This window comes from Opisthorchis viverrini (assembly GCF_000715545.1).
Source record: "Opisthorchis viverrini unplaced genomic scaffold opera_v5_20, whole genome shotgun sequence".
Taxonomy (NCBI): domain Eukaryota; kingdom Metazoa; phylum Platyhelminthes; class Trematoda; order Opisthorchiida; family Opisthorchiidae; genus Opisthorchis; species Opisthorchis viverrini.
This window is the reverse complement of record NW_008751676.1, coordinates 2214250-2239244: the sequence shown is the minus strand read 5'-3', so window position 1 is coordinate 2239244 and position 24995 is coordinate 2214250. Positions and strand designations below refer to the sequence as shown.

The window sequence follows — 24995 nt, the reverse complement described above, 5'->3', positions numbered from 1 at the left end:
TTCGGAGGATTTCCGGAAGTTTTACAGGAGGTGGATTGCTTTGCAATGGTTGCCTACGTTTTCTGCCCATCAAACCATTCGCCATCTCGCACATCCTGCTCTGAATGGGCTACTTTTTATTGAAAAAGTAGATAACTCATTCTTCAAGGAACATTATCTAGGTACTTGAAAAGAAAATCACGCCGTCGAAAATTGCATCCTCACTTAAATTAGCAGATCATTTGCTACTTTAATTAGGCAGACCTGTCTGCACTGACTCCTCTGATCTTGCATCCTTAAGCTAACTATTTTCATGTTTTTTTAAATACACCGTATGTCTCAGTACTGTGAGACGCCAAGCAGTGATAATCTTTTGTGTATATCATCGACTTGATCGAGAAGGAGAAAGTCTTCTCGATTTCAGACGCTAAAAAACAAGTGAAAATGTGTCCCCTTCCGCGAACTCCAAATGCTAGTCAAATAAGTTACAGCTGACCGGCTTTTGAGATTTGACCCAAATGACGGGCGGAGTCTATGGCATATTTGAACTGGGTAACTGGGAGCAGTTTAAAAACAGAAGCCTCTTTCAAATTCTTACACAACCCGAACTCCAAAGAGTAGGACACGCCAAAAAGTCAGTCTCACCTTATCTTCTTCACATCGTTGATTTGAAGGTTTATTGAGGAATTGGTCGATGGAATGTCTGGAATAACACGTTCAAGGTATCGTTCATTTTGCTTATTACTCGCGCACGTCAACAAGTCTCATGGCAGACCTGGTAACCAGGGTGATCAATATATGTGATTGGCGTACCCTCGAGAGCATCGATCCTTGCAGGCTACCAGTGCCCATGTAGACAATAGTCACAAGGGTGGTCTGCCTCATCTAACCCAGAACTAATCCCCAACTTAGTTGATGGACGGTTTGCATGTGATACTGTAGACTAAATAATAGACAAAAGTAGCATGTGCAGGACATAGTCATACCCAGTTTAGCATCGGAAACATCCGATGCGTAGTGCAACTTGTGTCGATATCTACTTGTTAACCAATCAAGAATCAAGAAGGGCTCCATTAACGTTGATTTTTACAGACTGTACTCTATGAATGAGAACGGGAATGAAACCGAACTATTCCTCTATAGGTACAAATAACTAACCAAATTTGAGCAATGAGATATAAGCAGTAGAACTTTATCTTCCCTTGGAAAAAGTTTCACAGACGAAAAAAGAAATGCAAGTTTTTAAACCGGTCTCTAAGCTCCTACAAGGTGAACGAAGCTGAAAAATGACGGAAGAAGTTGATTGCAACACAGAAGCACTCACTTTAAGCAGGGACTTTTTAAAGAGCATAAATATTGTTTGCTATCAGGAACATCTTAAAAACGAAGCACAAAGACCTCCCCGGAATTCGTTTGAATCTGAGACGTTTCTGTTGCAAACCTGGTGAATATTTTCCAGCTATTTGTTGTGGTGACCCTGTGGTGGCATGATCCAGACCAGTATTTAAAGGTACTGTCATTTGCGCATGATCAGATCATAGGAAACCCTCATCAAAACAGTTGAGTAAAGTCAATAACAGGATGGAAAGGATCAATTTTCTATTGAATGCTGGGTTGAAACCTGTATTTTGTCTAGTGGCACTTTTCTTGTTTCTCTGGTTTTCCTAAGAATGGGGCGGCGGATTTACATGTTGCGCTGTAAATTGACCCAGATATAGGTAGACTGATGCTCTGAAGTAAAGCGTCCTTACAATCGTCACCAGCTTTGTGATCCTAACCGCCATCTTGGCTCCGAAGGCTCAGGCTGATCCTCCAAATAATTGGTCTCTAATCCTGTCAGGGTCACAACACTGAGCTGAGTTCACAACAATGCTTGAGACGGTTGTACTACAGCGTCGTTAGATGCTTCAAAAGTTCCGACAACTATGGCTTTAAGTAACGTTTCAACCAAAGTTATTGGAACAGCGGTTGAGCGCGCCATAAGGAAGCACAACCGACGTGCAAACCTCGTTCTTATCGCAATCTCCCAATAAAAGCGATTTGCACTGTCGTACTTTATTCACACTTTCAACGTGTGATTACATTTTCATTTATTGCGTAACCCTCCATGGTCGCATTAATCCAGTGTGGGGTATTCATCCGCGGACGCCCATACCATAAACTATCCCAAAATCACTGGCTCTGGGGGCGAGGGAAATGCTGAAAGTTGATATTTACTCAGCGCCAGTCAACGAGCTGAAAACGTGTTCAGGAATACGGACTTCCTTACAAACGTCCAATAAACCTAGTGAACTATTCCTGTTCATCAACAGGGTTTTCAAAACAATTTGTGCACAGTGAAGCCCACCACCGGTAGTTGGAAAATCGAGCAGGTTCACCTAAACTAGTTGCTGTGATATCACCAGACCGTTAACTAGACATCTTCCGTGTACACGTTTGTCCATAGGCTGGTAAAATATAATACCAGATGGTTTGCTGAATATAGGTTCATGCACACGGATGACGGGAAGTAAATAACCAAAATAACTTCATATCTTTCCAGGAAGTACGTGGTATTTCCTTAACCTCAATTCACTCTCTATAGCACTTGATGCCTTTGGTCAATCGTCTTTCTAATAAAACCAAAGTTTCCTTTTTCTGAAGTCATGATACAGTCGTAAGTCACAGTGGTAATACTCCTACTCACCGTAAGCGCAGATGCGTTGAGCAGGACATGGGTTGACTGAAGAACATCAGCAGCATGCACTCTATTATGATACGGAACGTCGTTGTACTTCTCTTCAATCAGATTAGCATAACGGACCAAATTCATTTCTGGAATACTGAACCGTTTAATGAGCCCACGTTTCTAAAAGAGATAGTTTTTGTTAAACCAAAGTTTAAAGGTAATTTAAATTTACGCCAGTACTCAATGCGTGGCAAAAAAACAATAAATCAAGGTAGTTTGACTGCAAACCAAAAAATCTCTATTTTGATGTCAGTTTCGAGAACTGTAGTTCTTTACCTCCAGTGTGTATTAAATTTGTCTGAGAATTCTGGTCAAGCTGACATGCTTTCTTTCCAACTACCTTAAATTTGCCGTTAGAAGTTCATTAAGTTACCAATTTACCCACAAGGAAGTACTTTCTAGGACAGTTACTGATGAAATTTCCAACCTTCAGGGTCAGCAACATAAAAAGTCATGGCAAGTAATGATCCATTTTTCCAGCTGCTGGGTTTTCCATACAGATAACTAACCTGAGTGTTGAAAACATACCAGATGTTGTTGAATGGAAGGTAGATAAGATCTACCAAACTAAAAGTTGACTACTGTGGACTAGAGTAGAAAAGCAGATCATATTTTGTACCTGAATTGCTCGAGTTATTGTTGAATGGAAGGTAGATAAGATCTACCAAACTAAAAGTTGACTACTGTGGACTAGAGTAGAAAAGCAGATCATATTTTGTACCTGAATTTGCTCGAGTTAGCTGGTTAGCTCAAAATTACGTAGCCACTTCTCACATTCGGTGCACGCAGGCAACCTATCCAGCGATGGATTATTTGATTAGTTCTCAGCCAATACATAATCACAAGCCGCGTATCTTGTTCTCCTGGCTCATTTTAAGGGTTTATTTCCATAATCCTCTGAACGGCCGTGAGCTATGGTCAACCCTAAGGTGGTTGAAATCAACATATCCGCAAAGATATCTACAAGCTCACAGAAAACACACTGAACTTCCTGTTTTGAAGCTGCAGCTAGGTTGACACACACGCAAGGTACGGTGAAGCTTGCGGAATACAACTGAATTTTTTCGGCTTAGTGGATGAAACTCTCATTAAAGGCATCCAGACGTCATACTGTCGCTCAGTTCTCTAGTCATATACTGAGATGTGTGACAATGTACCAGAACTACCTCCATCAACCTTTGAATTCATACGCGTTCTTTGTCCTATTTATTGTACTACTACAAAGGATTCCATCTCTCCAAGTCCAAGTACACATGAATGCACCGTTGAGTATAGACCAATTCGTGACTAAGTTTTGCTAATTCGGGAGCTCCAGGCAGCAATTTATCAGCCGGGGTTCCCTACCATGAAAATCTGAGCGACTGAAAAAACAGCAAAAAATAAGAAACGGATGGGAGTGGTCGTAATTAATTCACTTGGTATCGTTGGGTAGCACTGGCGGGAAGTTAGGAAGGTTCTCTGCAGGCACTCTGTTTCGTCCCACTGCGTATGATGGAATCAGGCTCCAAAATTTTAATGTTTTAGTCGCAGATCCGCTAAATTCAATAAAATCACAAGTTAGCTCTATAAAGATTTTGTCTCTCTCCAGGGGTTTGCTCTACGAGATGGAAGTTAAATTAGATGTTTTGGCATGTCCCATCATGATGAATCCCCCCAAGTATCACATAAACATTCCTTGCTTGACAGACAAAAGGTAGTAATCGCTTTGTCTCACTGCATACACGATCATGTACACCACCAGAAAAATACTTTAGAAGATAGCACCGATGAGGGTATATAGAACAACCGAATCATTCAATGTCGCATGTTGGATAACATAGTCTTGTGTTCCATCTGAACGCAAGTGATAGAGTGACCAACTGGAGATCAAACAAGTAATTCCATTTAGGTAACCTCAAAATTTTGGCTTACTATTCCTAACCTGTTTACAAGTGGTCGGTAACAAATTGTGGATTTTGTAGTGAAAACTCCCAATAAGAAGGTCTTTTATTACTATACTAACAGCAATAAGCTTCAACAATCATCCCATGATCACCGTGTCAGTTAGTTCTAGCTTATCAGTCATAAACCCCGGGGTCAAAATGATTAAAACCAAACACCATAAGATAGAAGACTATAATTAATAATCAAAACATTCGGCATTTCCGCTGGTCTGCTTTCTCTGCCAGGAAACCAAACGAAATAAGTGATTTCTTATTTCTCGTTGGATGTCCCATTGTAACCTTTAATACCAAGTTACCAGAGCACTTTCTCAGCCTGATAAAAAAACCTCTAGTTTGGAGTGAACATGTAAAATCGCGTTTACTCAGTGTTGTTTCTAGCAATAAATCTGTGCAACTCACCTGAAAAATGGCATAAAATAAACAAGTGAGGGGATTGGATGTGAGCTGACTCAATTCAAATATATCGACTCCCCACTGATCCAAACCGGTAACAACAAACTGAAAAGGAGGCAAAATTAAATGCATATTTACGTGACCAGATTCATGCTGGAACAAATGTGCCAGAGAGGAAGATTTTAAAGCAGCAAATCGGATGATTTTTATCACAAACTTGATGTAAACCACTTGATGCAGTTAGAAATAGCAGCAATGATACTTTGCCGCTTTACTAAAAAAACATGGACGATGTCAGGGTTTTCAGGGATATTAGAGGAACTCTGGTTATTTAGGACTGGGTGTCAAGTCTATAGATACTTTGAAAATAAACAGGATGGCCTTGTATTGTTGATTGAGGTTCAAACAGTATGGACCGGAGGATCAGCTATCAGTAAACGAGTTAATTTGCGAATTTTTTTTAACAATTACTGTTGATTTTGTGTCTAAATTTAGCTCGTCTGTGCCATGAGGTGCACTAATATTACATGCTAATTCAAATTTTCCCCATGCTCCTGAACACCTCCATCATCGTCACTATTATTGTTTGCATAATCATCATCCTAATCCATATTGCTACCGCTGTAGCAATCATCATCATCATCATCATCATACGTGCCATCACATATCAGTGTTGGAATGAATTACAGCAGTGTTTCCATCAGACATCGGTTCAACATGCATGGCCCACAGCGAAGCCGTCACAGCTTATTTGCCGTTTCTCATCAGCAATACAATACCAAGCACTGGTCTTCATTAGTGCCTCACCTGCCATTTGTGGTTCTATGTTAATGGTTTCCAAAGACACTTCATGTGTTGCAACCAATTTATATTATAGCTTTGTCCCAGAAGGGTTCGGTAAATGTATTTGGTTTCCTTTGAAAAGATGGCTACTCAGTCGCTCCCTAGCACTTTACATCTGGTTGTACTATAGCTATTAATTCAGCCATATACATGTTCACAGCTTAATGTCACATTTTGCGAACTCCAGGCATTCGAGATTAATGCACTGACGTCACTGGACGGACTTCAGCGGGAGTTATTCAGAGTAAAATCACGGTGATATCTACCAACCAAAGTTTGCTGCGAATACGATCTAAACAACAAATTTCAAAGACTGGAATTTTGGGGTTATCGGCCCAAGTTTGTGACTTCACTTCGGTGTGTTTCCATCCCGGCTGCAACCTACACACAGGCAAACATTCCATTATGCATTGCACAGAGAATAAAAGAAAATGGCCAGTTAATTTTTCAATAGATGCTTTTGTTAACTGTGGTATGTTGTTATGGCGACTAGCGCTGCAAGCTGTGGGTTCCTGTATGTCGTAATCCTAATGACTATAATTGATGTCTGAGACAACAGCCTGGAGTGGTTGGTCTTGAGCAAAATGACTGCTATGCTGCTGTCTGCAACAGTGGTGTCTTATTGAACTGAGCAGACTGAATACGAGGATTTGGACAAGGTGAAACAACCATAAGCGAAAAGTAACTATGATAGTAGATCAAACTGTTGTAATATGGTCCAAATATTTTAGTTGCGTCTTTTCGAGGAATTTCTCTTGAAGAAAAGGAAAACACTATTGGAAGTTGGGATCTTAAAAACGTCTTAGGAATATCAAATTATTTTATCACAGTTTAACCTTCCTCGTACACTAAGTTAAGTACCGTTGATATCCCTCCACGGAACGTTGTGCGAAATCAAAGTTAATCCCCCTCATCGGAGATTAGGAGAGGTCTGAAAATCTTTTTGGGTACATGCTCTAATTAGTGAGAACACCAGACTAAGCTCTTTTATGGTCTACCTGTTAATACGAGGCCATGGGTTTCAGCAGCTGCTCTAAGTTGATCCAAGAACCAAAGCTCTGCCAATGTCGTAGCGGAAATTCATTTTTAATCCTAAAAATCATCATCAATGGGATTATAAACCATATTAAATATACATGGATACTGAAACCTAATGCATAAGTCAATAGCTGCGTGTAGGACTCACGCGGGGTGAACGAGAGAACACGGCCAATTATATCTACATTATTCATCAACAACGCTCGCTGGCCATCAACTACCGGAAAATATCTTGATGTGCAATGAGCGCGCGCCTGATATGAACTGTAATCTTGCTTTTGGGTTTAAACGATCGTTGTGTCGAATGTCTGTTAGTATCTTGTCAATCCATACCGCAATGAAAACCCGGGCAGTTCCAGGGCATTTCTCTTTTGACCGTTCTTAACCAGGTTACCGTGCGTTTTCTCACTGTCACCAAACAGAAAGTTTTCATTTGATGTCATAATAATGCAAAGCTGAAACATATGAAGTAAACTTGACCTATCATTATTGAGTGAGAGAAGTGAGGCGAGACAGGATACGTAGTAAATCTTGTTAGCTACCCTCGTGAACGGTGACACTGGAGCTGGAATTGGTCCAAGTCACCTGAAATGGGAGCTTTCATACACCCTTAAACCATTAAATCCAACAGGATATCACTTTGTTTTTACACAGTGGCGTGACACAAATTTGAAGATAATTTTATGAAACAGGCTACCAGGATGTGAGGATTGAAGAAATCATTATGCAAAAATTCAGTTTATTTGACGATACAAAGCTGGCTAGTATGGCAGGTTTTAATTATTAAGCAATCATTGAATACTGGCTGAGAGCTGAAGATCAAGGAATTGACTAGATCACTCATGCTGCATCAGCTGAAATACGCAGGGAAGCCGACCAGCCGGCGTTGTGATCCGCTGATCCGGGAGTTCGACGGCTGAGCCATAGTTAACTGCAACGGGAAATTGAAACTCAGACGTGCATTTATTACCACCTATGCTCTATATGGAGACAATCTGGTGAGCGATGAACTCGTTTCATCATTTTTCTGACAATTGAACTGGTTTAGTCAATGAGGCGTGAACATAGAACCCTGTAATGATCAGTGCCACACTCTAACTATGATTACTTAGCCCTATTCTGTTCAAAACTATACAGAATAAACGCATTTCTAAGCAAAAATGAGTAAGCTTGAGAGGATAAACCGCCAGAAATTAAGAAAACCTATGCAGAATCTTGCTGAAAAACTCAGATTGTGTTCAATAGTGTTTCTAGGTATATTTTGCAAAATCCTCTCTTTGTGATGCTTATTTCAACTTTCAGTATGTCTTTATTGAACTAAGGGTAATTAATGAGTTGTCAAAGCTTTCCGCTTTGCTAAACACAGTAGACGGGATTCATCGTATATATTTTCGGGATAAATCGTCCGTAATGTGTTAATTTCACTACACCTGGGTTTACGTAGTTCTTATAGAGTGAGTAAGATGGGACAACCACTTCTAATTCCATAACTACCTTACTTTTCTGAAGGGGAACATAAGGGGTGTGTGAAGAGATAAGTTATTGAGTCGTTAAATAGACTCAACTTTGTACAGTTGTAAATATGAAACGTTTTTTGTATGCCTTGCTAGTGCTGCGACAGAATCCTACAGATAAAGCTTTCACAGTTACGAGGTAGTACACGTGAAACAACCGTTAATAAAGCTGAAAACTGTGAATATGTGAGAACCGTGCTTGTTTGCGTCAATAGCGTTGGTACTGATAATTTTAGAGGAGCAAAATAGATGACTGAACACTACTCTGGGTGGAAGCAACCTCTAACCTCGGTGAAAATGATCTGTTTTTATTCGAATTCTCTTGTATTTGGAATTTCTTATTTCCATCATGGAGTTAAATTTTTCCAGTTATATTAAATTAAATTAAATTTTTTCATTAAATGTTTTCAGTAGAACTTCTTAGCTAAGGTCGAAAAAGATTGTGATCATATGATCCTGATTGGGTTAAGGTTTTGAAAGGTGTGGACGTAGATACACCAACACACGGTAAAATCGAAAGTTAAAATGAGAAATGGGAAAGAGGAATAATGCGGAGGCACCAAAAATTAGTGGCCACGGATATTCAATACGCTGAAGTCGAGGTAAAGTTCGTACACAGCAACTTTCATAATGCTGTGGAATCGTTCAATAGAGCAGCAATCAATCTGCTGTCGGAATGGACTTGCATTTTGAACGATGAGGTTTACAACCCCCATTCTAGAGTTCCATTCTATCTTCATAGACGTTGTTTGTGGAGTAGTGGGTCATCTTACCGCGCAAGATGTACTCGCTCACAAGACTTAGTATGCTCGTCCGAAGTAAATATAAGAGAAACGTCCGCATCCACTGGCTCTGAAGAAAACCATTTACTCTTCGGATCACTGAACCCCATCACGTGCTCGACTTCCGCCTGTATATTTCAACGCATGTGGAAAAATGCAGTGGACAGTATAAGAGGAGCGATATAGACTTATGCTTAGCCTATTTTGACGCGCAACGTGAACCGTTATAAATGTAGAATCCGCTTCACAGCTAAGCTGGTAGTTCCAGTTAGTGTGTTCCACCAAACGGGACTTAATTCAGCTGAATCCTTGGAGATTTGTCATTCACGAAGCCATTTTTTACTCTGTTACTAGGTTCCTCATTAGGAATGTCCATTACAGTGTCGTCCTCGGAGAAGTTTAACAAACAGCCACTCGCGTGAAATTTTCCACATAAGAGAAAACGGTGAAAATAGAAAACACAAATAAATCCGTAGGAATTTGTAGCAGCATATGTTTGGAAAACAGATGTAATTTCCGCAGTGATCACACGCCTTAATTAATCGTATGTTCCGATGGAAACCATGATTTCACTTGATGAACTGATGAATTATCAGTTGGATACAGTAGGCTTCTCAGCTTAAGTTTACAATGACTCGAATGAGCGGAAATTCATTAGTTTAGCACAGTCAGAATAGCCACGGTATCTTCTGTATCTTTAAATGGAGGGGTGATGGCGAGAAGTGTTTGAAGGCTAACAGGATGCTTTCGTTATTATGTAACATCTGGCTAGTTGGGTGTTGAGTATAACGCGCAGTGTTGTTTGCGTCAAAGCAATTTCGCAAATGTGGAACTTTCAAAGGTTGGTTATACACTCGTGTGCCCAAGCATCGTTAAAGTTAATTTTTGAGATGTGTTTGTTGATCTCAGAATTCAAGTTAGCAGGCAACATCCCATAATGACCCTACTGGTTGCCCAAATATACTAAAATGCTGATAAACGAATGCTTTGGAGATTCTGGAAAATACGCTGAACAATGGTGGGTCATCATGGTAAGCTGACCATGCCCAGTAGGCCGCAACCGAAGCACAGGGGGTATAGCATTTTAAGGTGACTGCAGATTTATTTTGACGAATTATGGTTTGATAATCAGTGACGTGCAATAGTGCGTCAACGACTTTGCCGGGTGGCTGATCTTTTCATAAGTATACATATCTGCCCTGCTCTCCCGTTAGGCATCTATTTGTCATCCTGCTGTTAATGGCCTTGTTGGTTCAGAATCGAGTTTACTCTAATTTCGTGAAGAGATGAAGTACGTTTGTGACTGTATTTGGATTTGAACTCGGTTGTTCAGCACGGTTGTCCACACACACACGCTCGATCTATGTCCATTAACAAATTTGAATGGGCGAACATTTTCGCAATTGACGCAAGTTGGGGTTGAACTGAGACCTAGCCCAGCGCGACTGAGTATGTGCTTGAATGTATGAATCAGTGACCCACCTTGTAGAAGATCTCCCTTTTGGGTACAGATACACTCCTACGTTAGGGATGGTAATTCAAACACGCTCAAGACAGGCGAGAAGAGTAGACTTTATAGATTCGCCTTTTAAGCCAAGTGGATGGAAGTGAAAAACCTCTTTGGTAGAGATCTGTCAAATCTGATTAGCCGAAGTGAAAAAAATCAGTTGAGTTATTGTTATAAACCACCAGCTGTATTCACACCGATGCCAACAAATACTCGTGAAAACTGAGGTTGAAAACGAAACGAGGCTACCACCGATGTAACGGTGAATACTACTGACGAAGCATGCGAGTGGTGTGATGTTTTCGCATAAATCCTCTTCGCATCTATCGAAATGTGAGATTTATTACGGAATCTGTAGAATTGCTTTGTGGCGTTCGTTTACATTTGAGTGATGGTGAATGAGTATCCAGCAAAGTTCAGGAAGACGCGTTGGAGAAGTGTGTCGCACCAGCGTTTGCTGTCTGACTGGTTCATCAAAAGAGTGCAGCCGGCGCTTGGTGCCCAGTTGCGGTTGGCGAGAGCAACTGGCCAGTTGAGTGTGGAGGAGCTTGTGCATCTGGTACGGGAATTGGCGGAGGCAATAGTAGCTACGCTGCAGTCGCAGGACAACAGGGATGGTTCACCGGTGGACGAACTGCAGACCAGAGTGAACCAACTAGACGAACAGCTTGCAGCCATCAGGAGGGAATCGCGGAGATATGTCCGAACTAGTCGATGCTACAAGTGTGGTAGGCCTGGCCACTGGAGGAATCAATGTCGTTCCACCCGGCCACTTGTAAATAACAAAATTTTGCAGTACTGTTTTCCTGGGTGGGTTGCGATTACCGCAGTGACACAGGCTACCATACAGGTCATTATCGAGATAGGCGGGAAGGGGGAGCTGTGCTTGATTAATACGGATTGTCAATACACCCAGTAAGCCCAGGCGGTAAGTCCATGGGAACGCGTTCCTGACCAGCCCAGACATAGAGCAGACAATATTGGGGGCAAAGTTCTTCAAGAGTACAGATTCCGTGGTTGACTTAAAGCAAGGAAGTTGACAAGTTGTGGCACAGTTAAGCTTGAAAGTTACCCAAGCATTGCCGTGGGTGAGCTGTGTTCGCAAGCTTCCGTATTGTAACCTTCCGTCGGTAGAGTTCGTGGTCAAAGAATGTTCTGAACTGTCCAAGGGGGATGAAGATCCGATTGGATTCTGCCCGTGGATCGAACAGGAAATCTCACTCGTCCAAATGCTTTCGATCTTACGTTCCCGTCCGCTGGCACCCCATCTATGGGGGGAATTACGCAAACAAATTCAAGAGAGGTTGAAAAACGGCATAATTGAGGAAGCTAATAATGCGTACTACTCCCCGGTTGTGCTTATAAGAAAGGCGGACGGAAAATACAGGTTTTGCGTGGATTTCCGGCGCTTGAATGAACTGATCGTGAATCGGGTTGTAGCGGTGCCTTCGGTTGCAGAGATTTTCGATTCTCTCCAGCACTCTCGATACTTCATACTTCACTGTGTTCGACTTGCGTTCCGGATATTGGCAACTACCTATCAAGGAGAAGGACCGGGAGAAAACGACCTTTACGGTTGGGGACACCCAATATCAATTGAGACGAATGGCGTTTGGTTTCTCCGGGGCACCATTCACATTCCGGCGCCTGGTGCTTCGTGTAACGAAGGGACTCCAGAATGTTGCCGTGTATGGAGACGATATTGTTGTGTACAGCAGTTCGGAACCAGAGCAAGCAGTTCGCTTGAGGACCGTATTGAAGCGTATCTGGGAGGCTGGTCTGCGGGTAAATGAAGCTAAGACACAAATTGCTCGGCGTTCGGTGACATTGTTCATGCATAAAGTGGGTCAGGGAGAAGTTAGCCCACTGCCAGAAAGATTGGAAGGGAAAGCCCTCAAGATCTCCTGGGCTTTCCATCTGAACCGTTGTTATTCGGGGAGCTGGTCAACACCGGATCGTTTGATCTAAACCCAGTTAGTAAAGCGTAGTAACGCTGATTTTCATCTGCATACAAATTATTGTAAATGGTGATTAGCTGTTCTTTCCTGGATGTCTTGCACTCAACTTCTAACAGGATGGTCACGGTGTCGTATCGTTTACGAGTTTCGTGAGGTGCACGCCGTCAAAACGGACGGAGTGGCTGTATGATGCATAATCTTTGAGAGCTTGCTGAGATTTTAAGAGGTTTAGTCAGTGGTCTACCACGTTCGACCTCGAGATTTCACTGAGAAGTTATTGAACTAGATAATAAGAGAAATGAATAATCGCTTCTTACCTGTTTTAACCTAGCCATTTGATCTGACTTGAGTCCAGGTGGCAACACGTCTAACGATAATGCTGATGTTGGTGTCACACGGTCACACGATTGGGAAGACTCTGTGTTGGCTTTCTGGAGCCATTGGTGCTCATCAGCAGCTTTTGGTCCTTCGGTGTCAGCTATATTAAGAAACGAGGCACCGCAGACTCGCACCTCTGTAGAGTTACTGGTTTTCTGTGTTACATTAGTGGCTTTTGAAGAGTCACGCGAGAGATTCTCATTACTGGCCTTATCAGGCAAGTGTGTGATTGCAGAATTTGGATCGACTTCATTGGGGTCAAGGAACGTAGAACATATGTATTCTGATATCTGTTTGGCGTTTTGGCAGCCATCTTTAAACTGACTGAGTTCCTTGTTAAGCATTTTTCTGAACTACAACAAAATGGGAAGAAGAAAGATTAAACGCACACAAAATGACTGGTGGGGATACAATTAGTCTTAAAAAAACCAGTCGACATTTAAAATTTAGAGTCTATTTATGCAATGGGCTTTTGGCCTTCCCGAATCGTCAATGTGTTTCTATACTTGGAGGCATTTGCAAATGATCCCATTAGTTGCCTGTGGTGAAACAGCGACACATTTTAGGGCATGACGGCGGCTATGCATCACTTACAAGTTGGTGCAACAGCATTAATCAGAACTTCATGCTGTGAAAACTAACCGACAAGTGCGCACGAAAGAGCAGACTGAGTATGATGGTACGTTAATGACGCTGCAGGATCATTTTATGTGTGGCATTATGCAGAGGGGACCAGAGTTTATTAGGTTACTATGGAATCCCCATCAGAACGACAAATATGCCTGGCAAAATGAAGCATCATGTAGATGGCATTTGCAAACATTTTTTCTTTTGGAGAGCAGTTTTGGATGCAAGAATTCCTGTCACTAGTGTAATTACTTCAGTCATTTGGTCAAATGTTTTCAGCAAACGTCCATCAGAATTTGCCACGCTACGGATATACTATCTCTGCATGTCGGTAATAGCGACTATAAAGTCACGCGAGGAATTGTTATTTTTAAAAATGTGGAGAAATAAAGGTTCTCCCTGACAGAAACCGATTTTTTTATATGTTTTGTCAACGTAACCTCCCTAATAATAAAGTAACTAGATGAACTTTTTATATGCATGGTACCATGTCAGTTTGATTTAATACCATAGGAGTGTCGCTTTTGTTTCTTTTTTCGCATCCGTATTTGCATGGTAAAAATTGACTTAACTAGTTCCAAATGTTGACATTTTCTGAACTACTGTAAAATCATTTCTTGCATTTCTACTAGAACATCATTATTTGCTCTATGCGTATATATGTCACTGTTTAAAAGAACGTCCACCCATCGACTAATGTTGTGCCTGTCACCAAAAGCCATTTCACATCAAGTGGAGGAAATAAAAAACACCACTGTAAAGAAAACCCTAATTTAAATCTACTCGTAGTTCAGTAACATGGTCCGGCACCAACTTCGAACAGAAAATAATCAGGATGTGATAAACAACCACTTAGACTAGCGAGTCTGTTGAAAACTTACATTCCATAATGAAAGTGACTGGTGAAAGTTGCTATTTTCATTTCACGAAAGAAAACGCCTTGAAGGAATGAAAATTACTAACAGAGGTTGGTTTTCCGATTGTCAACATTTAAGTAGTCATGTGGATTGTAGGACATATCAAGGAGTGCCCTAGCGGAAGAGATTAAAGCGTTCATTTACCGAGTCACTGACAACTACGAGTTTGTGGCCAAACAGCTTGTCGGTAGGCTAAAAGTTAGAGATGGTAATTGCTGTCTGTAAACACATAGCTGCAAAACACCCCATAGGGCTCCAACATACGTTAGCACTCTGAGTACGCCCAGTTCTTATACACAGGATAATTCCTCTCAGCTGGAGCCCTATATCCTTGGACTCACGGGTATTTAATCTCCAACAGTAGTATTTGCCAGCTTTTAGCTGATAAAATCACGGTGACACAAATCTGACAAGCACTGACATATTTCAGTGGACGGTAAGTAAGTGAGACACATTAGTTAACCCTAAGAAAAGACTGGAACATCTCCAGAACATCTTGCCTATTTTGCTGGCATTTTGCAGAAGCAGTCGGAAACTTGGGGTGAGCGTTATCTGATGAATTAGGGACCACACTGATTTATTCAGGGAAATCACACATACGGATCTCCAGGAATAAATAACGAAACATTGTTTGCAGATATACTTACCCCAATAGGGTAGATGAAACTGATATCAAAACCTTATACAACGTCTGAAGCACTAAAGTACACCGCTATATATTATCCAAAAACAGGTGTAGATTGAAAGATAAACCAACATCGAGACAACGAAAATACGTGTATAGTCACAACTGAACTGGAAAACGCCAATGAATTTGTCCAAATACTGATTAAAGCAAATGCTGGATGGAATTGCCCTATTAGTACGTGCTACTCGTTTGCGCGTTAGCGTATCCGGATAGAACAAGTACCTCCATGTTAGGTGACAAGATTTCTCGCCATTTGCTTTTATCCCTGACATCCCGATATACATCGTTCCCATAACCACTATCTTATTAGGAATCAACACTGCATTGGAAAATAGAAAATCTGAACCAAATGCTAGGGAAACCGCCTACCTTGCTTGTTGCCATGTCGCTCACAGACCTGTGAGTTTGGATGTTTTCCAGTCGCTCCAGGCACCATTCAAGTTCCTCGAGAGTTTCCGATGCACTGACTTTGAGCTGTTCCTCTGTGGGCCGAAAACACCAGGTTGATATCAGAAGAGAACCGGGGTCTTATATTAAGTTAAGAACATCCAAGTGTTCCCATAAACACACACGAATTACGGTCTAAATTGCAGGTTTCTCTGGAGATACAATGTAACCTGGCTACCGGTTGGCTTGCCAGCTAAATTGGCAGGGACAGACCACCATTTATCCAAGACAGAACGAGTGACCACTTGTTGTGGTAGTTTTTATTATGGTTCCCATTATACAACATTCCTTAAATGATAAAAGTGCGAATTTGCCTTTGGCTTCTTCATTAAGTTTTGGTACCTTCGTTAAGCATAACGTCAACTGGATACCATTTGGGTTATGTTGTGTGGTTCAAAACGGAAAATGAAATAACCGGTTACAGAGGAAGACAGTTCATGCAAAGAACTGCCCGTTCTGGAACTACAAACACTGTTTGGGTTAGCTTGAAGAAATACATGTGGGTCTAATTAGATTTTTGGGAATATTGACAACATACACAGGCACTTGACTTGTATGATTGTGGGACTAAAATAACCTTCCGTTGACTAGACGACAGTTTTCCTACCCTTGTTATGTTCTGGCTTAGTTTACTTCTATCCATCATCATTAGCGTCATCGGCAGTACATCAGTGTTCAGCGTCAATGCTTCGCTGCCTTACAACCACGATTTAATTGAAAGCCTCACTGTGAAGAAAAGAATAAAACTGGACGGGGAAGAGACTCAGTGCCAGTACACCACGATCTTCCTGAGGTGATTACACCTTCATATACTAATTCATGCAGCCTGGAAAGCTGATATCGATAATCAGCTCCATCTTGCAGCCTTCTTAATCGGGCACACTGTGGATCACAAATCATGATGACAACGTTCAAAACTTTTGTAATCTTTCGTAATCCTTTGCCAGGTCAAAGGCTAACTACTTCTCTGTTTGTGTCACTCTCACTTGGGCACGGAAAACAGCAACCTTGGGCAAGACGATGGTTCGGTATGCGCAACACATAGCCAAACCAAGGGAGCTTCTGGTGCTGGACACATTCTTCTTTATATCCAAATGTTTCTGAATGTTTCGTTACTGCTTCACTAACATCAGTCCACACAAGCAATGGTTCTGTCTTAGTTCCTCTGCCCGAAGAGGCCACATCCCATAAACAAGCCACCAAACAGCTCGTACAATGTGCACATAGAACAGATGGAAACACTGGGGTTTAGCCCACTGGTGAGTCCAGAAATTGGCGAGACTGGAAAATGATGTACATGAGTTTCTAGTGACCTTCCGAAGCAAGTAGTTGTTTGCTGATTGTTGATCTTGTCAATATGGAATCTGGAGGCGTTAAAAATATCTGAGTTTTCTGCATTCCCTTCGGTGTGCTTTGCTGATACAAATGAAAATACAGTTAGAAACTCGCTTCTACATGATTCTTGCTGATTATTTTTTATCAAGTTATTTGTTTCAGGAAATCTCTCGACCTTTTCCGAGACTTTTTTTGCATGCATCTGGTCCTGCACCATCAGCAGAAAGTGCAAATACATTATCTGACACATGAACTTTTGAGCTTCACGATCGGATGATTTTTAAGTCTGACGAAAGCTGGTGACAAAATAACAGCAACGGTGTTTTTGGGGAATGATTGACCGAGCCAGCCTGTGCCAAGGTGTCGCCCGGAACAACTCACCTTGAATTCCTCATCAGCTTGTCAGCACAAGTAGGCTCTGAAATTGGGCCCTTCAGAGGGGCAGATGTGCTGAAACGCTTAAGGGGATCCGTTTATCATCAATCCGATCATCTTACTAAACAAATAGACATCTACGAAGCTACCCTTTTCGTGCGCGCTTTCGGAGGAACAAAGCATCTGTCGAAGCGTAGAGCGAAATTAATACATCCTGGTAATTAACCAGTCCGAAGTTCCAACAGAACTTGAAACTAAATGTATTATTTTGTCTTTGGAAAATTCATCCTACCCATGTGAGGTCTGGCCAGCGTACTCAAGTTATCTGTTTCTAGTACGGTCTCAAATTTCAGTCAGAAGAAGTCAAAGCAAACTAAGCGAAACTCTAAGCACACAGACGACAAGTTTTTACAACTGAACGTAAGGATCAACTCCATTCGCGAGTACATGAATAATAACGCAAATTTTGTCGAGTACTTTGAGACTGAGTAGGGTGATTTTGGGGGAATCGCATAAGAATTTCGTCAAATCATAGTCAGCAACCCACACTTGAACTCCGAAAAATCCCGGCCCCATCTAATGAATGTAGTCCGTTTGCTTCTTTAGCCCGTTTGTTCCAAGATACGGACTGTGAGTTATGGAGCACGTGCAGGCCAACCAGTTGCTGGTGACTTCTTGTTCGGTGCCATTCAATATCGTCGGGATGAACGGTCATGTATGTTTATCCTGATTATTTTCGGTGCTATAGGAATAGCCCTTGTATTGTATTCTACTATGTACTTTGACAGCAAAAGTGACGCATCATTTGCTATTCCAGTTATTCGTTCAGCCCAAAAATAAGTGAGTGTACCTGCTCTCCTGAAAAAAAAAACGGAAAAGCGGACCTGTATTCCACATCATAGCGTACCTATAATTATCTTAGTGAATGCTAATCCGCTAACATTTAATGGTTTTTGGAGCTCACGGTGAAGCAAGAGCAGAGTGCAGTTAATGAATGAACGCGCCTTGACGGTTTTTAACGTGAAAAAATCAGCCAAATGCAACTGTAAACTCCGGCTGTTGGTCAACTACCCAACCATAAGTCTGATGTTCTGCCACTTTATAAATCCATGTCGTTTGAGCGCACTCTGATTCGAAGTATGCAGCATTGGTGGAGTGGGAGAAAAGCGCCGAGATTTCGGACACGCACGTGATCCGTCTTTTTCGATTCACCCTCCCTAGGGTAAGTCAAACAATGCATTACTCAAACTTCTTGTTCCAGATATTAGCCATTTTGTAAATCATCTTGAGCCCATGCTCATTTATAGTTTATTCATACAGATGCTGAAACAGCGCCCGTGCTTGTACTTTATAACAAAAAACTTGAGATCGGATTCGCATTTTTACTGTTACAAAAAACCAGTGCATCTCTTCTAATAGGTTATATTCAGTCCGTGAAACCATACTGATTACACGTGTGCAATCATGCTTGTGCTTCGAAAACCGAGTGAATAGAGTAATCAATGCGCGGTGAACATGACTGTAGGTTAATTTGAAGGCGTACCTAACAAGCATTTTTCAAGTGTACTACCTAGCTATGGCCACTAATATCTGTTTTAGACCTGTTCCTAAGTAATTGTGTGTCGTAAGGTGTCTCCTGTCTTTTTATCAAAATGAATCATTAACTATTTTTTTATAAAAACACCAGAAGTGTTACCCAGCGTTACACTATCAGTATATACTTTATTTTCTGTTATACGGCTGTATTTAGGGAAGGCGGAAATCAATGGCGAAAGATCCCTCCTAGTTCTCATTACTTTATGTGCATTCCTCAAAGCTTTGGAGGAAAGAAATTCAATAGATTGGAGAAGAAATGGCAGATAAGAGACCAAAGGGCTAACAATTTTTCACCTATTGTGTTCTCAATCTGGAGTTTTACCGCAAAAGATGACTAGCAGATGGTTATTTAAAGCGAGACAAGTAAGTTGAAACTCCTGCTGCAGTTCACCAGAGTGCATTGCTGGGGGAGAAGTGTGGAAAAAGCACAACCTAGCCCACGGAAATTGTTTGGATGCTTTTAGGCTAGACAAGACAATCAAATCTAAGTTCACAATATTTGTATAGTTGCACACAGGGCTGGTGGGAACACAGGTCCCTTATTTCGGGTCAGCAAACAAAATACATTACCGACAACGGGAAATAACCTTTGTTTTGAATTACTTGTCTTCGGCCTTGATGATGTGCAAAGCGCATTGAATTTTTAACCTCACATACGAATAGCCTAGTTTCTATACGGTTAACAGGCATGTTTCTCGTTAAATCAGCAAGTTGGGCGTTAAAACTGTGTATGGTCAAAATGAGCGATTTTCCTAGATAACTAATCTTAAGGAATATTGTTTAACACCTGTAATGGTATTTTAAGTCATAATTTCAAGTTAGACAGTAAAAATTGGACAAATAAATAATGTGACCGGCAGTTCATCCACTGAGTGATGAGCACTAGTGCTTGTCGCAAAATTTTCGGGGGGGAGGGGGAGAATCGGTCTTGTTTGCTGGCCGTCCATAGTTGTAGACCAGGTTTCCCGGTAAAACGTCTCTAAAGTAACCCAATTACTTCTTATCCTAATTTGGATATCCCATTTGATGGACGTCTGATTTTCAGTTCATCAGTCGGGGAGTAGTTGGACTGGTAGAAGTACAAAGTGGATTGCTGAAGCAAAGCCTTATCAAACGGAAGAAAATGCTATCGATTTCAAGTTTCTTCTCCCTTATACTTTAAAACCCTTGGGATAGATTACCGTGAGGGAGGCTTGTCGCGTTACACTAAGGATGCAATTCTTATTTGCGTGTCGTGAACGTGCGGGGGGGGGGGGGGGGGGGGGGAGAATCGGTCTTGTTTGGTGGCCGTCCATAGTTGTAGACCAGGTTTCCCGGTAAAACGTCTCTAAAGTAACCCAATTACTTCTTATCCTAATTTGGATATCCCATTTGATGGACGTCTGATTTTCAGTTCATCAGTCGGGGAGTAGTTGGACTGGTAGAAGTACAAAGTGGATTGCTGAAGCAAAGCCTTATCAAACGGAAGAAAATGCTATCGATTTCAAGTTTCTTCTCCCTTATACTTTAAAACCCTTGGGATAGATTACCGTGAGGGAGGCTTGTCGCGTTACACTAAGGATGCAATTCTTATTTTGCGAAATGACTTTGTCCCAGAAAAAGCCAGCTATGCAAACAGGTTGGCAGGAGCTTGACCATCTATCGTTCACTAAATGGTTGTGTACCCGATCTTTCACACCTCTCTGATGAGTTCCAATAAGTACGGAAGTAAACGTGCAGCTGAACTCCTGTGAGCCCACTTACCGTCACCGACGTACATGTGCCTCAAGTCAGGTATTTCTACTAGCTAGATGTTTGACCAGTTGACCTATGAGGAGATTTTGTAATTTTAGCGAGATTTCGTCTTATGGGTGAGGCCAGTCTATGCTGAAGAGTCGAGAAGCACTGTATAATAACACAATGACATTGCTGTGCAGTCGCCCGAGTGTGAGTGGTTAAGTTTCCAACTACTAGCCGGGCTCGAAACTCTGAGTTCTGTGAGATGCCACTGCTAATGAATTTACATATGGACAAAACAGTTGTGCACTGCTCTTAGGCTTCTCAGCGTAGCTTGGCCCAACAAACACGACAGAGTCTCCGTTGAATATTACCTCATGCTTATCAATTTCAAAAATTCAGCCCTTGGAGATCGAATCAGTTGTATGTGCTTGATTCCTACCGATGTAGGGTCGCAAGTTTTATTAGCTAGTAAGTTTCTAGTGGAAGTTCATTGAAATTTGGGTAAATATCTGCGTGCTACATATTATGCGGAAGAATATCAATACGTGATTAAATCTGTAAGACTGTGTAGAGTTTCCGTCTTTAGCTACTGGGAATTGCCATGATTTTATGAGCTGTCTCTAAGTTGATCCCCGTCTTCTAGCAACTTTTTTTGAGTGATTAAATAACGCCTCGATGCATTCCGAACACGGACTTGCTAATAACTTGCTGTAATGAGCCTTTTCTATGTCTTCTAAGAATAAAGACTGGTATTTCGGATTTTCTTGAGTCTTAACGTACTCCTTAATGCGTAAAGAAAATTAACTGTGATGGAAACCAGATGCGGTCTTGTTATGATCTTTTTGACAAATCATTTTTATGAAGTTCTTGATACAGGGCGAACTAGAACTACGCTTAAAAGCACTGCCGTTTTGTTTGCATTTCAATTCATCCTTATAAAGTCAAAGAAGCTGGGACTCAGCCAAGGAGAGCCAGTCAACAGAGAAGTAATCTGCATCTGAAGATTTCACCTCATTCCTTTGTGTGCCAACTGGGTTCAACTCGCTACACTTAGGTTTGGTCTAATAGGAGGACTAATACATAGTATCTAAATAGCTAAGTGTGTGACATTGTCGCTCAGAATTTGAATTGAAAACTTTTTCAAACCGCGCTGCGAGTTCCGCGGAAGATAAGAAAAAGTTGTGCAACTTTCTTTGACCTTTCTGAAGGGAATTATCTTGTCTCATTTAACGCAACTGATGACGCTAACTGGTAAAATTTATGTACACAAAAACGAGTCGGCTTTAAGCCGGTGGTAGTATAGTCGCCATTTGAAGATTATCCAAATCATGCTTATGTTTATGGTGCGCCCAGTCTTGTCATCGTTCAACCATTTTCACTTGTTCGGCCCCCTCGGTTTTTCTGAATAAATCTCACTGAGCGACATTCCTGTTCTCACCTTGTATCAAAGCCATGATTTGTCCGCCATCTGTGAAGTTAGTATGAGGCGTCCCGAAGCGAGAACTATAAGGGAAGAACGAAGAAGATTTTAGTAGCGTCAATGTTGAAAACAATCGACAGTTCAGAATAGAAATAATTGGTGAAACCTCATAAAAATTTTGTAAATCAAATCAGGATGAAAATATTTATAGAAAAGTCTTACTGCGGTTATACCACTTACTAGCGCACTTACTAGAACAATGTTTCGTAAAATCATTCTGGGTATAGATGAGTTGCGTGAAAGAAAGCCTCGTTCGCTTCGCACAAATTCACGTGATTATTTATGCTGGAGCGTTTCCCAAGCACACTTTATCGGTCGTTATACAGAAGAAGTCTATGCAGTGTATGAAGAACCTACCTTAGCTCTTAGGTTAAAGGAAAGCTGGTAAAACTCCCAGTTTACATATCGCAACTAGCGCAGCATAGAGGCCACGCTGCTCCACAACACGGGTCCTGGTCACTTGGGGGTGTCCGCAAAGAAAGCGGTTTCATAATTTTGGAGGTGTTGCTAAGTTTATCGGGAGTCGCTGATTTCCGCATAATGAGACACGTTGGGCTTTGGGATAGTTATGTCATGTGTATGGTTTTTTGCAGGACGAGTTTGCTCAGTGTTGAAAGTTGTCCCAAGCGTACATACTCTAGTTTTTGGCTCTCTGGGTCTCCCAGGATATTCTTCAGCAGTTTCAAGTGGTTTAATTCGCTCATCCGGATGTGACTTAGGATTATTTCGCTTGGGAATAACAATTTATGCCAAGTAATTTATGTGTTTTGAATCCGCTCTAATGCCCGTTAGCGTTCCACAGACGTTAAAGATGAGACTTATCAAGAAGTTGAGTATGAATTCAGTCGCACTTCCTGATGATTCATAGTAACACAAACACACGTAAGGGAGTAACACTGTTATCTCAGGAGTATGTGGCATTCGTTTGGCTAAGGAGGATTTTACACATGCTAACTTTTGAAATGCCTCCACACATACTGCAGTCAGCTAAAAGTAGAGGTAACTTGTCTTGCCAACTTTTCGATACAAGAATCTGTTGGCTTGATTCAGCACGGGCTAACTTTGTTCTTTATTTCAAAGTGGAAAAATTTAACGTTATACTAGCAATTTCGTTTTTGGTGTCCAGCTTACAAGAAACAACCACCACTGTTCCTCTGTTTACCGAGTACTGACAAGCACCTCAGTGATTTCATCTGAGAAAGTTCTGCAGCATTTGTTTCAAACGGAAATATAGGTTGGGTGTATTTTTTGAAGGTAGCTATTCGTGAAGTTCCTGAAAACCTTTCGAAAACCCGCGGCCCGCTCCTTCCTCCTGCTTCGTGCGTCAACCGTATGTCCTCCATGAACCAATTTTGTGTAAAATTTGGAAGCAGATTATGACCACCTGCACATTTGTTTGGACTAGAACTGTACAGATGATTTTTCTGGAAATCAATTTTCCTTTGGGTAATGTATTACAGACGGGAGGTTTTCTGCTAGAAGAGGACTGAGGTGTAGCGGTTCCTGTCAAAATGAGGGTTGCGTGCTACACGTACGGCGTTGCCTATGAGTAATTCTGCTAAACATTAATGGTGGCTGACAGTCGGTCAAAAAATGATCATGACACCTTGCAGTTGCAAGGTTGTTTTCAGGCCAGCTGAACTTTTTGACTTCCCTTTTAGTCTATATTATTGCCCGTCGATTCCTGCTACTATTAGAAGGCTTGGATTTGCGGAACACTTATTACCCATCTGGGAGGACATAGCGAAGCCCAAGTTATGCACCAGATCAAAAAACGCAGGCAGTCCAAATAATTGGTGGTTTTGAAGGTTATCGTATCTGCAAATTAAAGCCTAATGATTGCTGGAAAACGTTGGTCCTGAAAAAGTGATGGACTACTCATTTCGTCCCAATGAAACCCAGATCAACTTTGCAGCTCATTGTTGTGCACCTAGGCACACTTCGTATCAAACTCGCGGCGACCTCTTCATACCAGAAAACATGCATTTTTGAAATAGAGTCTGAGGTACAAATCATAACAGGTATACCCATGTAACGGTGATACTACTGATTAGGGAGGCACGCGAGTAGTATGTGTTGTTCGTAGAATTTCGCTTTGCGTCGATTGAAAAATGGAATTCTGCTGCGGAATTCGTGGGGATACTTTGTAACATTTGCTTGGATTTGACCGACGAATGAGTGGTGGCAATGAATCTCTAGGAAGACTAGTTCGGGAGAAGATCTGTGTCCAGTTTTTGTAACTAAGATGCAGATTAGAATTTTGCTGCCCTGTTCAATGGTTTGTAACCGGTTAATTGGCATTTCTGGATGAATAACTCCGCAGCGAAGGCCTTCTTCCTTTCATTTGGTGCCGTGACCAGGGTAAGGATGAAGATCCGGTGTCCTCAACCCTTTGAGGATGGGATGATCGGGCCTTCCTGGAGGACTTTGAGGAGGTTGCGGAGACTGCCGGACTGGAGACCGACCAGGGTAAGTTGGGAGCCCTGAAGACCCTTGTGACGGGTCGGGCGAAGGCGGCCCTGGATGCGGTCAGAAGGGTCCCGTAGAGGATGGAGTGCCCCTTGCAGCCGAGTTCGACACGCCGGCTGACCGCCAGGAGGCTATGAGGCGGTTCAAGTCGGCCAGGATGGCACCCGGATCGGACCCGACCGTGTTCTTCGCCGGCCTGCAGCAGTTGTTGGATCGCACTCTGCCGACGCTGGACGGAGTGTCGCGACACCAGTTGCTGTCGGATCAGTTCGTCGAAGG

The 24995-nt window shown here is 41.9% G+C and overlaps 1 protein-coding gene across 1 annotated transcript in view; it reads right to left on the bottom strand.

Moving 5' to 3' along the window:
• The window catches only part of T265_01838 (hypothetical protein), a gene marked incomplete at both ends in the record, with an annotated part of 58610 nt that overhangs the window by 20283 nt on the left and 13332 nt on the right, over positions 1-24995 (bottom strand). Inside the window, 5 exons of the mRNA XM_009165948.1 lie at positions 2666-2827; positions 5050-5148; positions 13003-13416; positions 15665-15777; positions 22206-22270. Coding sequence (XP_009164212.1) covers positions 2666-2827; positions 5050-5148; positions 13003-13416; positions 15665-15777; positions 22206-22221 — 804 coding nt within the window. The remainder of the gene's footprint in view (positions 1-2665; positions 2828-5049; positions 5149-13002; positions 13417-15664; positions 15778-22205; positions 22271-24995) is intronic.